This window comes from Zingiber officinale, chromosome 6B (assembly GCF_018446385.1).
Source record: "Zingiber officinale cultivar Zhangliang chromosome 6B, Zo_v1.1, whole genome shotgun sequence".
In the NCBI taxonomy this organism is placed as follows: Eukaryota; Viridiplantae; Streptophyta; class Magnoliopsida; order Zingiberales; family Zingiberaceae; genus Zingiber; species Zingiber officinale.
In genome coordinates, this window is record NC_055996.1 from 11,413,155 (window position 1) to 11,427,436 (window position 14,282).

At 37.4% G+C, this 14,282-nt stretch overlaps 1 protein-coding gene, 1 long non-coding RNA gene and 1 other non-coding gene across 3 annotated transcripts; 2 read left to right on the forward strand and 1 right to left on the reverse strand.

Annotated features, from left to right (window-relative positions):
* The first annotated feature begins 403 nt into the window (after positions 1–403).
* Positions 404–6,507, forward strand: LOC121989935. The gene is made up of 3 exons (XR_006114368.1): positions 404–859; positions 5,908–5,987; positions 6,373–6,507. It is a non-coding gene; the product is annotated as an uncharacterized LOC121989935 (long non-coding RNA).
* A 2,241-nt stretch (positions 6,508–8,748) lies between these two features.
* TRNAR-CCG lies at positions 8,749–8,821 on the forward strand. Its single transcript has one exon. It is a non-coding gene; the product is annotated as a tRNA-Arg (tRNA).
* Positions 8,822–9,269: 448 nt separating this feature from the next.
* On the reverse strand, positions 9,270–12,203 carry LOC121991969 (tubulin beta chain-like). Its single transcript, XM_042546058.1, has 3 exons — positions 11,673–12,203; positions 10,213–10,482; positions 9,270–10,106 (listed from the first exon to the last, which is right to left on the reverse strand). The coding sequence occupies exons 1-3, from the start codon at positions 12,064–12,066 to the stop codon at positions 9,430–9,432; spliced, it is 1,341 nt and encodes a 446-aa protein (XP_042401992.1). The 5' UTR covers positions 12,067–12,203; the 3' UTR covers positions 9,270–9,429.
* Between the last annotated feature and the right edge of the window lie 2,079 nt (positions 12,204–14,282).

Below are 14,282 nucleotides of genomic sequence, written 5' to 3' on the forward strand. Positions count from 1 at the left end.
GACCTCATGTGGCAAGCATCCCATCACATATCAACTCGGATGACCTATGAGATCCAATTTACGCAACTAAGGCACGAGTATTGGGTGGATCTCTAGGCCTGAATAATTAATTGAATCAAAGTCAAGTGAGTCTAAATAATTAACATCTTGAAATGATTATTTAAGTTTGATTTAATTTTTTTTAATGAGTTTGAGTTTGATTTAAATTTAATTTAAGTTTTCTTTATTTAAGGGGAGTTTGGTAGGTGGATTTAAGAGGTTGGAATGGAAATCAAATTTGTTTCATTTCCATTCTTGGTACTTGATATTTGGTAGACGGAAATTGGATTCAAAATATAGGTTTGATGCCCCTGATTTCATAGCTCTCTCCTCTTAAGTTATCACTAAACTCATTCCTCCTCATTCCTTTCTCTCTTTTTTTTCGGATAGCCCAACCCTAAGCCATCCAAGGCACTTCTTCACCCGAGTCTCTTCTCCACACGAGCATCTTCTCTGCCCTTCTTCTTCCCCATCCGTCAGAGCCTCCTCCCTTCTTCTTCTTCTCTTCCTCTCAGTCGTGCCCCCTTTCTTCTCCCCCTTCTTCTTGGCGCCTATTTCTCCTCCTCCTCCCTGCTCAGTTGTCCGAGCTGTTGCCATCAAAGCCACTTCTCCCCTTCCTCCTCCTCCCTTTCTTCTCCCCCCTTACCCTTCTCTTCCTCCTCCCAACCTAAGCTTCCTCCTCCCAACTGAAGCTGCTTCTCCCCATTCCTCCTCCTCCTCCTCCTCCCTTTCTTCTCGCCTCTTACCCTTCTCTTCCTCCTCCCTACCTAAGCTTCCTCTTCCCAACTGAAGCTGTTGTCATCGAAAGAAACTATAATATGTAAGTAAATATTTTTATCCAAATAAATTTTTAGAATTATGATTTTTCCTAAGTGAATAATTTTTGATTTCATAATTGTGTTTACTTTGTCATCGATTGTTATGTGATGTAGATAAACATGGGACGACCACAGTTTAACTATAGAAGATGTAGATTAATATGTACTTTGTGGAATATGTATGGAATGCTCATGATTTGTTTGGTTGTTGTACTTTATCAAATTGCAATACTTGTGTTGGCGCAGTAGTGCCGGCAAGAGAGGGGTGAATTGTTTGAAATAGAAAAATAAAACTCCTTCCCGATCCTTGGACTAACAACTTAAAGAAATAAGTAAAAGGTCACTATTTACTTGGTTATAACCTAGTTGGTTGTTAATCCAAGGCGGTTGAAAAGCTCATTAAGAATTTCCTTCTTTGAAGGTGAAGAAGCCTTTTACATACACTGAAAGCTAAAAAATAACTAGGAAAGTGATTACAGAAGTTGTTGTACTATTTTCTAGCTCCAAGGGGTTTTTTATAGCTCTTGGAAATCCTATCCGTAGCTTGAGGGTGCCTCCAAAAGGCTTGGAGGGCGCCTCCAGCGAGGCGCAAAGGGATAGAGTTTTATCCCTTGACAACGATCAGTTTTCTTGGTCAAAGGCGCCTTCCATACTTACTGAGGGCGCCTTCCGCCTGAAGGTGGTAGAGGCGCGCGATCGCCTTGGAAGCGCCTTTAATTCCTATTGAGCGTGCCTCCAACAGTCTTCATCAGCTTCTTTCTCTCTTCTGCCACTCCGATCGCCTGGGTGATTGCGGCCAACCGAAATAGGGCTCACCCGAACCCAATTTCCATCTTTCTCCTCGAGCAAGCTTTCGCTCTGGCTTTTCGTCCCTCGAGCGTCGTGTACATTCTTCTCGCCTACCAGTGTAATCTTCCACAGCACCTCGTCCCTCAGATCCACCGAGCCCATCGGCTCCCTTCTCGTGTCATCCTTCTCACTAGCTGTGTCTTCTGCTCGAATTCTTGTGCTCCTAAACTCTTGCACACTTGGACACAAGGATCAAACCAAAACAGAACCTAACTTAACTTGGTTGATCACCCCAAAACAACCACAAGGTCCAACAATCTCTCCCCTTTTAATGTGCATCAACCTAAGTTCAAGTTAGTGTAATAACGAACAAGATGCAATAAAAGAATTTACAAAACAATCATTTTAATCATAAAGTTGCAAATAAAAGAAATGGTAACATATAGAGTTAGTAGAATTCAAAAAATTCTAACTCCCCCTAAACTTGTATCTATTCCTCTCCCTTTGATCATATCAAAAAAACCACTGGGTCCAACAATAAAAACAGAATAGAGTTAGCAAAATTCAAAAAATTCTAACTCCTCCTAAACTTGTACATATTCCTCCCCCTTTGATTACATAAAAAAATAAGGCACAATAAGAAAATAACTTGAATTTAAAACAATTTCTAGGTTATGAAGTTTTCAAATAATTGACAAGATTGAAAACATTTCATTAATTTCACAAGTTTATCAGTTTGTTAATTAAATATTCAATTCAGTAATTGGCTTCTAGGTTGTGGCGAGGTATTAGGCCTTCTTGGTTATTGGATCATCAACCACTTATAGACAAAACTTCTGAAAGAATTTAAATATTTAACTTTTCTGAAAGCCTTAGATTCAAAGAAAAAATGTTAATCTAAGTATGATTTTGGAACCCAATATAGGTTCCTTCCTACTAGGTTAGCTAAGAATCTAGGGGATACATATCCTTTAGGAATTCTTCTAAGTTGTCCCTAATGTTTTCTAATGTACCAATTTAACCTTCCATAGATTCTAAATTTTGATTTTTGAAAGTTATTTGGTTTTAAGCATGTACCTTTTTTTCAAACTTTCGATTTGCATTTTCAATTTATCATTTTCTAACTTTAAATTGTTAAATAATTCTAAGGGACATGTCTTAGCTAAGTTCAATTTTAACTCAGCATTTTTCTTTTCTAACTTTACTAAATCTTTAGAAAGAATTTTGATAAAGTTACAAGACCACTTGGGAGATAGAGCACATACCTTACTTACCTCAATTTCTAATACTCCCTCTTCATCACTGCTTTCTTCTGATGACCCTCCCCTTTCATCGATGCTCATCTCTAAGCTGGTTTCATCTTCTACTTTATGGTTGGCCATTAGGGTTAGTCCTGAGAAGGCCTTAGCCTCGGATTCAAAGGATGATGATTCATCCCATGCGACCTTCAGGTTCTTGTATTTAGAGGATGTTGATCTTTTGTGCTTTTCCTTTTCCTTCTTCTTTAGTTTACAACATTTATTCTTGATGTGGCCTTCTTCGTTGCAGTTGTAACAACGGACCTTCCTTTTGCTTCGATAATCCTTATTCGTCTGCGATTTAAATTTATTAAATCAAATAAACTTATTGAACTTTCTTACCATTAGTGCAGCTTCATCTTCATCAATTGATTTTTCGGAGTCGAAATCGTTCGTTCTTGCCTTTAGGGCAATGTTCTGGCTAGGTCTCTTTTGTCCTGCACATCGAGATTCATGTAATTTGAAAACAAAAAAGAGATTATCTAATGTACTTACCTCGAGATCCTTTGAGATATAGTAAGAGTCTACAATAGATGTCCATTCCGGTGTTCTTGGTAACGCATTTAATGCATACCTTTGCGCGTCCCAATTTGTTACCGTTTCTCCGAGGTTTGATAATCCGGTGATTAGCTCCTTGAGTCTTCCGTGTAACTGTGCTACTGACTCTCCTTCTTCCATCTGGAGGTTCGTCAGTTGATTCTGGAGCACGTCGCATCCCGCAAGCTTTGTTTCGGAAGTTTCTTCGTGCAGTTCCAGAAACTTCTCCCAAAGTTCCTTTGCTGAGTAATCTCTGATTCGATTTACTTCCTGGGGTGGAAGTACGCTGAGTAGGTGGAACTTAGCTCATCCGTTTGCTACGAAGTATGCTTGCTCCTTTTTGGTCCACTGATATTCTTCTTTTTCTTCTCCTTGGGGGGCTTTTGGAGCTACAAAATTGTATTTAATCATTAGTAATATTTTAAAATTGGTTTTGAAGAATACCTTCATTCGTTTCTTCCATGACGCAAATTCTCCCTCGAATTTTGGTAGGTAGATTATCAATCCAGCCATCATTTTTTATCTTTGATGTTTCAGTCAACAGTTAGTCTTTTTGAGGTGATTGGGCTCTGATACCACTTGTTGGCGCAGCGGGGCCGGCAAAAGGGGGGTGAATTGCCTGAAATAGAAAAATAAAATCCCTTCCTGATCCTTAGACTAGAAATGTAATTAAAAACATAAGTAACAACCTAAAGAAATAAGTAAAGGTCACTATTTACTTGGTTACAACCTAGTTGGTTGTTAATCTAAGGCGATTGAAAAACTCATTAAGAATCTCCTTCTCTGAAGGCGGAGAAGCCTTTTACACATACTGAAAACTCATAAATAACTAGAAAAGTGATTACAGAAGTTGTGATATTTCCTAACTCCAGGGGCCGTTTTATAGCTCCTGAAAATTCTATCCATAGCTTAAGGGTGCCTCCAAAGGGCTTGGAGGGCGCCTCCAGCGAGGCGCTAAGGGGTTTTATCCCTTGGCAACAGTCAGTTTTCTTGGTCGAAGGTGTCTTCCATATTCATGGAGGGCACCTTCCATGCTTACGGAGGGCGCCTTCCATGCTCATGGGAGACGCCTTCCGCCTGAAGGTGGTAGAGGTGCGCGGGCGGCTTGGAGGCGCCTTCAACTCCTGTTGAGGGCGCCTCCATAAGTTTTCATCAGCTTCTTTCACTCTTTTGCTGCTCTGATCGCTTGGGTGATTGCGGTCAATCAAAATAAGGCTCACCCAAACCTAATTTCTGGCATTCTCCTCGAGCAGGCTTCCGCTCCAGCTTCTCATCCCTTGAACGTCGCGTACATTTTTCTCATCCACCGGTGTACTCTTCCGCAGCACCTCGTCCCTATCTAGGATGTACCGAGCTCGTCGGCTCCCTTCCCGTGTCATCATTCTCGCTAGTTGCATCTTCCGCTCGACTTCCTGTGCTCTTAAGCTCCTACACATTTAGACACAAGAATCAAACCAAAACAGAACCTAACTTAACTTGGTTGATCACACCAAAATAACCACGGGGCCCAACAACTTGTATATCGTCAAAGTAGCTAAGATTCGTCAAATAAAAAGTAGGGAGGACAAATAGATTACGTGTGTGGAATGGATGTTCAACCTTACAAAAGATAGCAATGAAATAAGTATTAGTGAACTTCAAATGGATATGAGAACATTCAGGATATTATGTGATATGGTACAAGATGTTGGGGTTTAAAAGCCATAAAAATGTCACTATTGATGAAAATGTGGCCTTATTTGTCTACGTGTTGGCACATCATAAAAAAAATCAAATGATAAATCTCTTTTTTAAACAAAGTGGAGAGACAGTGAATTGTCATTTCAATCTATGTCTTCGAGCAATTTTATAATTGCACAACATATTACTTAAAAAACCTGAACGCGTAAGTGATGACTACAAAGAAGATAAATGGAAACTATTTAAGGTAAGAATTTTAACATCACTTATAATTCTTTAGTTTAGTTACATTTTTTATTTTAATATATAATTCTATAATTTAATTATATTTTTTAACATCATAAAAATTATTATAGGGTTGTTTAGGTGCTTTACACAGTACTTTTATCCAAGTTATACCTCCTAAAGAAGAAAAATAACGTTATCGCACAAGAAAGGGGAGATTGCAACAAATGTGTTGGGAGTGTATTGCCCACAAATGCAATTCATATATGTGTTACCTGAGTGGGAAGATTTTGTCCATGATGGTCAGGTACTTCGTGATGCCATCAATAGACCATCTGATCTTAAAGTTCCTCAAGGTAAATAACAAATACATTTTACTTTGAAGTTGGAATTATAATGAAGTTTCAAATTTCTGGAATACTTACATTTATTAATTTAACTATTGTCCTTGGTTTAAGCTGTTATTATTTGGTCGATGTTGGATATTACAACTCAGATGGATTTATGACACTTTATCGCAGGCATTGGTATCACCTCAATAAATAGGAAGATCATCATCCTGAGACAGCTAAAGAATATTTTAACATGAGGCACTTTAGAGGTATATTAAGAGGTGTTTTGAATTGTTGAAGGGTTGTTGGAAAATCTTAAGGGTGGGTTTGGTTTGCACCATTTTCATTTTCATTTTCTGAAAAACGCGCGTTTTCTAGAAAATAGAAAATGACTTTTTGTCATTCTCTGTTTTTCTAGAAAACGCTAGCTATTTTTTTAGAAAACAAGAACGAAAAACGCAAACCAAACACTATTTTTCAGAAAACGCGCGTTTTCCAGAAAATGAAAATGGAAACGGTGCAAACCAAACTCACCCTTAGCTTCCCCTTCATTTTTTCCAATGCAAATCCAAGTTCGTATTATCATTGCTTGTTGTTTGCTTCATAACTTGATCCGTAAATTCATGAGTCATAATCCTCAAGAGTGTATCCCAGATGAAGATGAACAAAGTGAAGATGATGACAGTGAACGCGAGACTGAAATGGACTACATATAGACAATTATCCCAACTAATTAGTGGACTGCATTTACGAATAATTTAGCGCTCCAAATGTTTAACAATTGGGAAAATGAAGTATTTGATATGGAATGAATTTCATCATTTTGATTATCTTGGTAGATGTTTTGACTATACAAAACTATTGACAGAATTGTTTAATATGTGACGATGGTTTATTTTGAAGATAATTATTGTGTTCTATTATGTTTTTTTGTACATTAAAAAAATACTCACCATATTATATTTTTTTATATAAAAAGGTTCTTGTCTATGAATCTATGTGATTATTTTTGTATTTTATTTATAAGAGTAAAATAAAAATTTTAGTTGATTCTCGTTCCATAATTTAAGGCGAACCAAGCAACAGTAATGAGAATAATACCAATTTCAGTATTTATACCAAACACCATCAATCCACATTCATTTCTATTATCATTAACCCCTCAATCAAAACTTATTACTATTTCCATTGCCGAATGCATACGAAGCGTCTCCTTAGATGTTATCAAGTTCTTAATTCAAGATTATTTGATTGTTTAAAATTTTTACATTTTAAGCTTATTTGGTTGTTTATTAAGCTTGGCTATTGAGTTTGATAATACAAATTTATTTATTCATTTTGAAATTTTATTTGTTATTTATCAGGTTGATAAGAGTTTTATTGAAAAACATTGATCACAAATATATTCACAGGCATGTTCATAAACAATGAGCTGAACACATATGTTCAAGCTTGTTTGTTTAATTTAACGAGTTGTTTAAGCTGATTCATTTAATTGATTTTATGTGTATTGAACGAAAATAAACAAACTCTTACTAAACCAAACATCAAACTTGTTTATAAACATTTGGTTCATGTACAACCCTAGAAAGTATATCAGATTGATGGATACGGAGTCCAAAACAAAACAACTTGACTTCAATATATGCACCACAAACATAGTCATTAGGGGTGAGTATTCAATTAAAATCGAACCAAAATCCAATAAACCAAATTTTTTTTAGCCAACCGACCTGACTGGATTCTTTAACGAAAATTGACTGAACTGATAAAATATTAGTTAATTTAGTTTTCAAATGAATTAACCGAACTTTTATACCATTCTCCTCCCGAGTCGAGTTTCCAAAGCCATGAGCACGAAGGCATTTGACAGAATTTCATGTGAAACAACTCACTAGAAGAAACAAGCATAATTTCACAATTGACATCACTAGGAATCAAGAAGAACATTTCACAAATTTCAAAATCGCTATTGAAACATCAAACAAGCAAAATATAACTCATTGAAGAAATAAGCAAAATTTCACAATTAACATCACTAGGAATCAAGAAGGGCATTTCGTAGAATTCAAAATCACTATTAAAATATCAAATAAGTAAGAAACAACTCACTAAATTAAGGGTTGTGATCTTGGTCAGAGAAGTAAACTAGGGCTCCCAGTCGGAGGTGGAGGCGTCGAGAGAGTGAGCAGGGGAGGGAGGTAATGCATACGCGGCGTCGGAGATAACTAGGGCTCTCAGAGGGCAGATCGCCCAACTTCCTCCCGGAGGGTCTTCTCGCCCAATCTGTCCTCCTCTGGCATCGCACGATGAGTCCTAAACAGGAATGTTATGACAGAGTGAAATGAAGAGACAGGCAGACAAGACAACAGAGAAGAAGTACAAAGCAAAGATAGACGAGCGTGAGAAAGAGAGAAGTCGTGATTTAAGGAAAAAGAAGAGTTGCGTGAGGAGAGAATTAGGATTTTTATAAGCCTTGATAGATTTATTCAGTTCAGCAGGAAAAGATTTGTTTATATGGTTTAACCGAATTTTGACTTTCAAAATCTAAACTAAATAGATTAAATCGATATAATCGATATTTTTCAAAAATAAAAATCAAATTTTTGAATAAATCAAACTAAAATTTTAAATTCGGTTCACTTGGTCGATTAATTTTGTTTAATCAAATTTTTACTCACTCCTAATAGTCATTAGGGGTGAGTTGCTATTCAAGTTTGCTTCAATTAACAATTGAGTGAGTGTCTCGTTCAACATACCGACTACAAATGATTCTGCACTTTGTTTACTTTATCTCTTATAAATCCTCATAGAAGATGGAACTTAGTCGGAAGCCAACAACTTGAATTCAACATATACATCACAAATATAATTATTGGCGTGGGTTGCAATTAGGATGAGCTTCATATCGATGCATTTATACAATTTTAATGTAAGTTATAAAATTATTAAGATAAGATCAAACTGCAACAGTCTAATTGAATGTATAACTCTAGACATCATAAGAAAAAAGCTTCCCCAAATGTATTCGACCGCGTGGCCTAATGGATAAGGCGCTCGCCTCCGGAGCGGGAGACTGTGGGTTCGAGTCCCACCGTGGTCGGCTTTGAATTTTTTATATAAAAAAGAAATGTTCTTAGTAATTTTTTTATGGAATATTATTTCCACAATTATTCAGTTTCAGAAATAAATAGAATGCCTTTTCTCTAATCTGTTAGAGGCTGCAATTAGAGAGAGATTTTTTCAAGCTAGATAGTGTCTAAGCAGTTTGATGTTAAATCGACATTTTATAATTAGCTTAGTCCCGTTTGAGTTAAAGATTGGTGAAAATTGATTGGACTAAAAAAAGAAATGAAAATGAGATATAATAATTAACATAGTCCCGTTTAAATTCTTTTAAACAAAAAGACTCTTAAGCACAAATCTTGTTGCGAAACCACAATCAAGTAGCATAAAACTGCGTAATCACTTCAAATACAGAGCGTGCAAAACTACATATTATTCTGAAATAAAAAAGGAATTATATAAAAGCAACGAAAAGACGAGAGAAATTCAGAAATACAGATGATGAAATTACTCGATGAGTGCGATAACAAGGTTCAACTCAATATCACAAATAGCATTACTAGGAATACAAACACACAATGTAGAACTACTGTCTTGATCCAATGGGCACTCACAAAAGCAAGACATTTCCGAGATCGAAATGACTCATTCAGTGGGTTCCTCTTCTTCTTCTTCTTCTTCCTCGTACTCCTCTTCTGCTGTGGCATCTTGGTACTGCTGGTACTCTGCCACCAGATCATTCATGTTGCTCTCGGCCTCGGTGAATTCCATCTCATCCATACCCTCTCCAGTGTACCAGTGCAAGAAAGCCTTTCTCCTGAACATGGCCGTGAATTGTTCGCTAACCCTCCTGAACATCTCTTGGATGGACGTTGAGTTCCCAATAAACGTGGAAGCCATCTTCAGTCCGTTGGGTGGCATGTCACACACGCTGGATTTCACATTGTTCGGAATCCACTCGACGAAGTAGGAAGAGTTTTTGTTCTGAACATTGAGCATCTGCTCATCGACTTCTTTGGTGCTCATCTTTCCACGGAACATGGCTGAGGCAGTTAAGTAACGACCATGACGAGGATCAGCAGCACACATCATGTTCTTGGAATCCCACATTTGTTGGGTCAATTCGGGGACTGTCAGAGCCCTGTATTGCTGTGAGCCCCTGGAGGTCAATGGTGCAAACCCCACCATAAAGAAGTGCAGGCGCGGGAAAGGAATGAGGTTTACAGCAAGCTTTCTGAGGTCAGAATTGAGCTGACCAGGGAAGCGGAGACAGCATGTAACGCCACTCATCGTAGCAGAGATAAGATGATTCAGATCACCAACTGAAACATCAAGAAGAACATCAGATGAGAGATGCTGATAATGGAACTTTGAACATGGAATAATAAGATGATTTTATGCAAGTTCCTTGTTGGAATGAATACTTACAAGTAGGATTTGAAAGCTTAAGAGTGCGGAAGCAGATATCATACAATGCTTCATTGTCAAGGACCATGCATTCATCAGCATTTTCGACGAGCTGGTGAACTGAGAGAGTAGCATTGTATGGCTCCACAACTGTATCAGACACCTTCGGTGATGGGAAAACAGAGAATGTTAGCATCATTCTATCAGGATATTCCTCCCTAATCTTAGAGATAAGAAGGGTGCCCATGCCAGACCCAGTTCCTCCTCCAAGAGAATGGCAAACTTGAAAGCCTGCAGAACAAGATAACAAATTTGTTACATATATTGTTGTTTGCATACAGTGCTACATACCTAGAAAACTACATGAACATGAAATAGCATCGTTGTTTAGGGTTTCACATTGTCAATCAGAACAAAGACCAGTTAGCCAGAAAGACAACAGATAGTTCAATTTTCCAGCACTTGATATCAACGATAGCTAGTAAGATGCCAAATTCATTACATTCCAAGTAGCAAATGTGGGGATTAGGAATCAAAACCAGTAGGCATCAAGCCGAATGTAGGCAAAATTTATACTAGGACTAGCAGAAGTTTGGTAATATAAACTGCTCTCTTCAATTAGGCAGTTTTATTTTCCATTATTGCTCATGCAAATTGAACAACTACTGTATAGATTATCAAACTTAGAGAAGTAGGTGATCAACTTGAGTTACTAAAACAGAAAGTTAAAGCGGATTCAGTAATCTTAACCAAGAAAAAGAGATCAATTGTTGCAATAGAGGTGCACATCCAAACACCAAATGAAATTGAATCTCTTTGTATGTGCACCAAACTCAGAGATCTAATAAATCTTCCCTGCGGCACAACAAAAGATATTAAAATAGAAATGGATAATATCACAGAATCAATTGGATATCAACGCATGTGAACACTCTAAAGTGCAATCTCAAAATTTATATACAAGAAAGAGGCAGGATACCAACGCCTTCGAATTCCTTGCAAGCACAATCGCAGAAGATTAACAAGAAGAGGTAAGCAAGGAGTTAGCAATTGACGTGAAACAAAAGACAAATCTGGCAAGAAAGTCACAGTAGTGTAATTTGTGAGCTATTAGTAGAAATAAACAGTTTAAACAAAAAAAAAAAATCCTAAAGTTGAAGTATAAAGCCTAACATCGTCTATACACATTTGTTAGAGCGAAGCTAGAAAATTCTAGAGTGGAGTTTCCACTGCTTCATTAAAAAGCTTGTACTTTATCACTGTTTGAAGTAGCAAGATGCAAGTCATAAAAATCACAACAGAGAAAAGAAAATATGAAACCCTAAGTTCATAAAACGCCTTGAACAATGGGAGATCATCTTGGCACATTAACTGAACAATTCGAACATAAATCAGAAAAAATCGAAAGGTCAATTTACATTAGCAGATCTAACAAATATCATATTTATTTGAGAAGAAAGATTTTGCAATCGAAGTCATACCCTGCAAGCAGTCACAATTCTCCGCTTCCTTTCTCACAACATCTAGGACCGAATCAATAAGCTCCGCTCCCTCAGTGTAGTGTCCCTTGGCCCAGTTGTTCCCCGCCCCAGACTGTCCAAACACGAAATTGTCGGGGCGGAAGATCTGGCCAAACGGCCCAGATCTGACGGAATCCATGGTTCCCGGTTCAAGATCCATGAGGACAGCACGGGGAACGTAGCGCCCGCCACTTGCCTCGTTGTAGTATACATTGATCCTCTCGAGCTGCAGATCAGAGTCGCCGGTGTACTTCCCGGTGCCATCGATGCCGTGCTCGTCGCAGATCACCTCCCAGAACTTGGCCCCGATCTGGTTCCCGCACTGCCCGCCCTGGACGTGGAGGATCTCCCTCATCTTCTCGCCGTCTCCGGAGCTTCTGCGACGACTTAGAATTCCGGATCGCCGGCGTGAGAGCGAGAGAGAGAGAGGAAAAAAAGAGGAGCGGAGCAGCGACTGGATGCGAAGAGCAGGACCGGAACTGTCTCGTCTCAGAGATCTGGAAGGGCTTTTATCACCGGGGACGTTGCAGTTTCCTAACCGCCCCGTTAGGTTACCGCTCTGTCACATGCGAATGCCATCCAATGGCGATTCGTTACGCCGTAAATTTAAAACCCAAATGGAGCGCCAGCGGTGCCCGGTGACTCGTACCGGGTTTCTCAAGATTCAAATCATACACTGCATATGCAGTTTCACCCCTACTAATTACAAATTTCTGAATTACCAATCTCTAATTTTTTAAGTTTCTGTGCAAATGTGTATAATTTATAGTCATAATTATTTTTGATAATTATAAATTTTGAGCTTGATTATAGCAATCCTCAAATATGTTATTGTCACGCCTTGCGTTGTAATTCTCGTATATAGGAAGGTATACCATTCTGTGACAATATAATACAAGAAAACTTAAGAACATCTAAACATGATAATTAAAAAATTCATCAACTGTATATATCATGTATTCCTATAAAATGATACCTATAAAATAACAGACGAAACAAAATGTAAATAGAATGAGAGGAAAGTAAATCAAGAATCAATAGAAATCTCCGAGTAACTGCAATATCAAAAATAAAATATAAAAAATCCTGTGGCTACAAAACAAGCGGATAAAAAAAAAAAAGTAGACAGTGAGTCAAATGTGTTGGTGCAATAGAAGGATTTTAATATTTATTTAATAATATATTTAATGTAGCATTGTCAGGTCAAAAGGTTGATTGAAAGATTAATAAAAATGAATAGTCTATTGCGTGATTAGAAAGTTTAAATAATAGATTAAGGATAATCAAATGTTTGGTAAGAAGAAAATCTTTAGAAGGAGATAATCCTAAGTCATAAAAAGTTTTGGAAGAGTGAAACTCTAAGTAAGGAAAAAAATTAGGAGGAGATAACTCTAAGTAATGTGAAACTTTGAAGGAATGAACTCTAAATAAGGAAAAATCCTAGGGGATGTGACCTTAAGTAATGAGAAGTCTTGGAATAGTGAACTCTAAATAAGAAAAACCTCTAGGGAAAGATAACTCTAGGTAATGAGAAGTATTTGAGGAATGAACTCTAAGTAAAGGAAAATCCTAAAGGAAGATAACCCTAGCTAATGAGAAGTCTTGAAAAAGTGAACTTCAAGTAAGTATGATTGAAAGATTTCTAGTCAACTACGCACGGTTGATTGGACTACAGATTTTGGTAAACCTAAGTATAGTTTTACCAACATTATTTTATATTATTATTATTGTTATTGTATTAATTTAGTATTGTAGGAAAAAACTTAATGAATCGGGCTGATTAGATATTAAGCAGATGAAGTCCAAATAGATCTGGATGACCAGATGTTTGGTGATTAAATTGAGATAAACTCTTGGAGTGGAGTGGTAAGATCATGTCCCAGTTGGGACAAAACTTAGGAGACAATCCGATTGAAGAAATTAACAAAAGTTTCTAAGTTAAGATCAAGACAGACATAATTGTCTATATCACTCATGTATATTATTATGTGTTATTTAATTTTGTTTTATAGAACTACTATTATTATTCTGATTGTGCTAACTCTATTTCGTAGAAAATAGGAAATTGAGTTGACCGAGGGGTTTAGTCGATCGAACCATATGGATCGGTCGATTGATCCAGGTAGATAAGCACCACCAAATTTGTATCATTGCAAGGATGGAAACTTTGGTTCTGTCAACTGATAAGCATGATCAGTTGACTGATCAAATATGGAAAGGCAAACAATCAGGTCGAATCACAAAGGAAACGTTGAGGTTCCATCGACCGAAAAGTAGGATCAATCAACAGATCAAAGATAGAAAGTGAAGATCAGATGGAATCATGCAGGGAAGGAAAGTTTTGGGTTCCATCAACAGATAAGGCTTTTTGGTCGACCGAATAGGATGATTTATGAGATTGATTAGATCAGATTGGAGAAAACAAGGAAGGGCGCAAAGTTTAGTCGATGGATAGGTTCCGTCGAGTGAACATTTTTCAGTCAACCAAACTATTTCATCTAAACCTATAAAAGAAGCCTCGAGATTTGAGGCTCAGCATCCATTCCTTCATAGTTCCATTTCGCTATTACT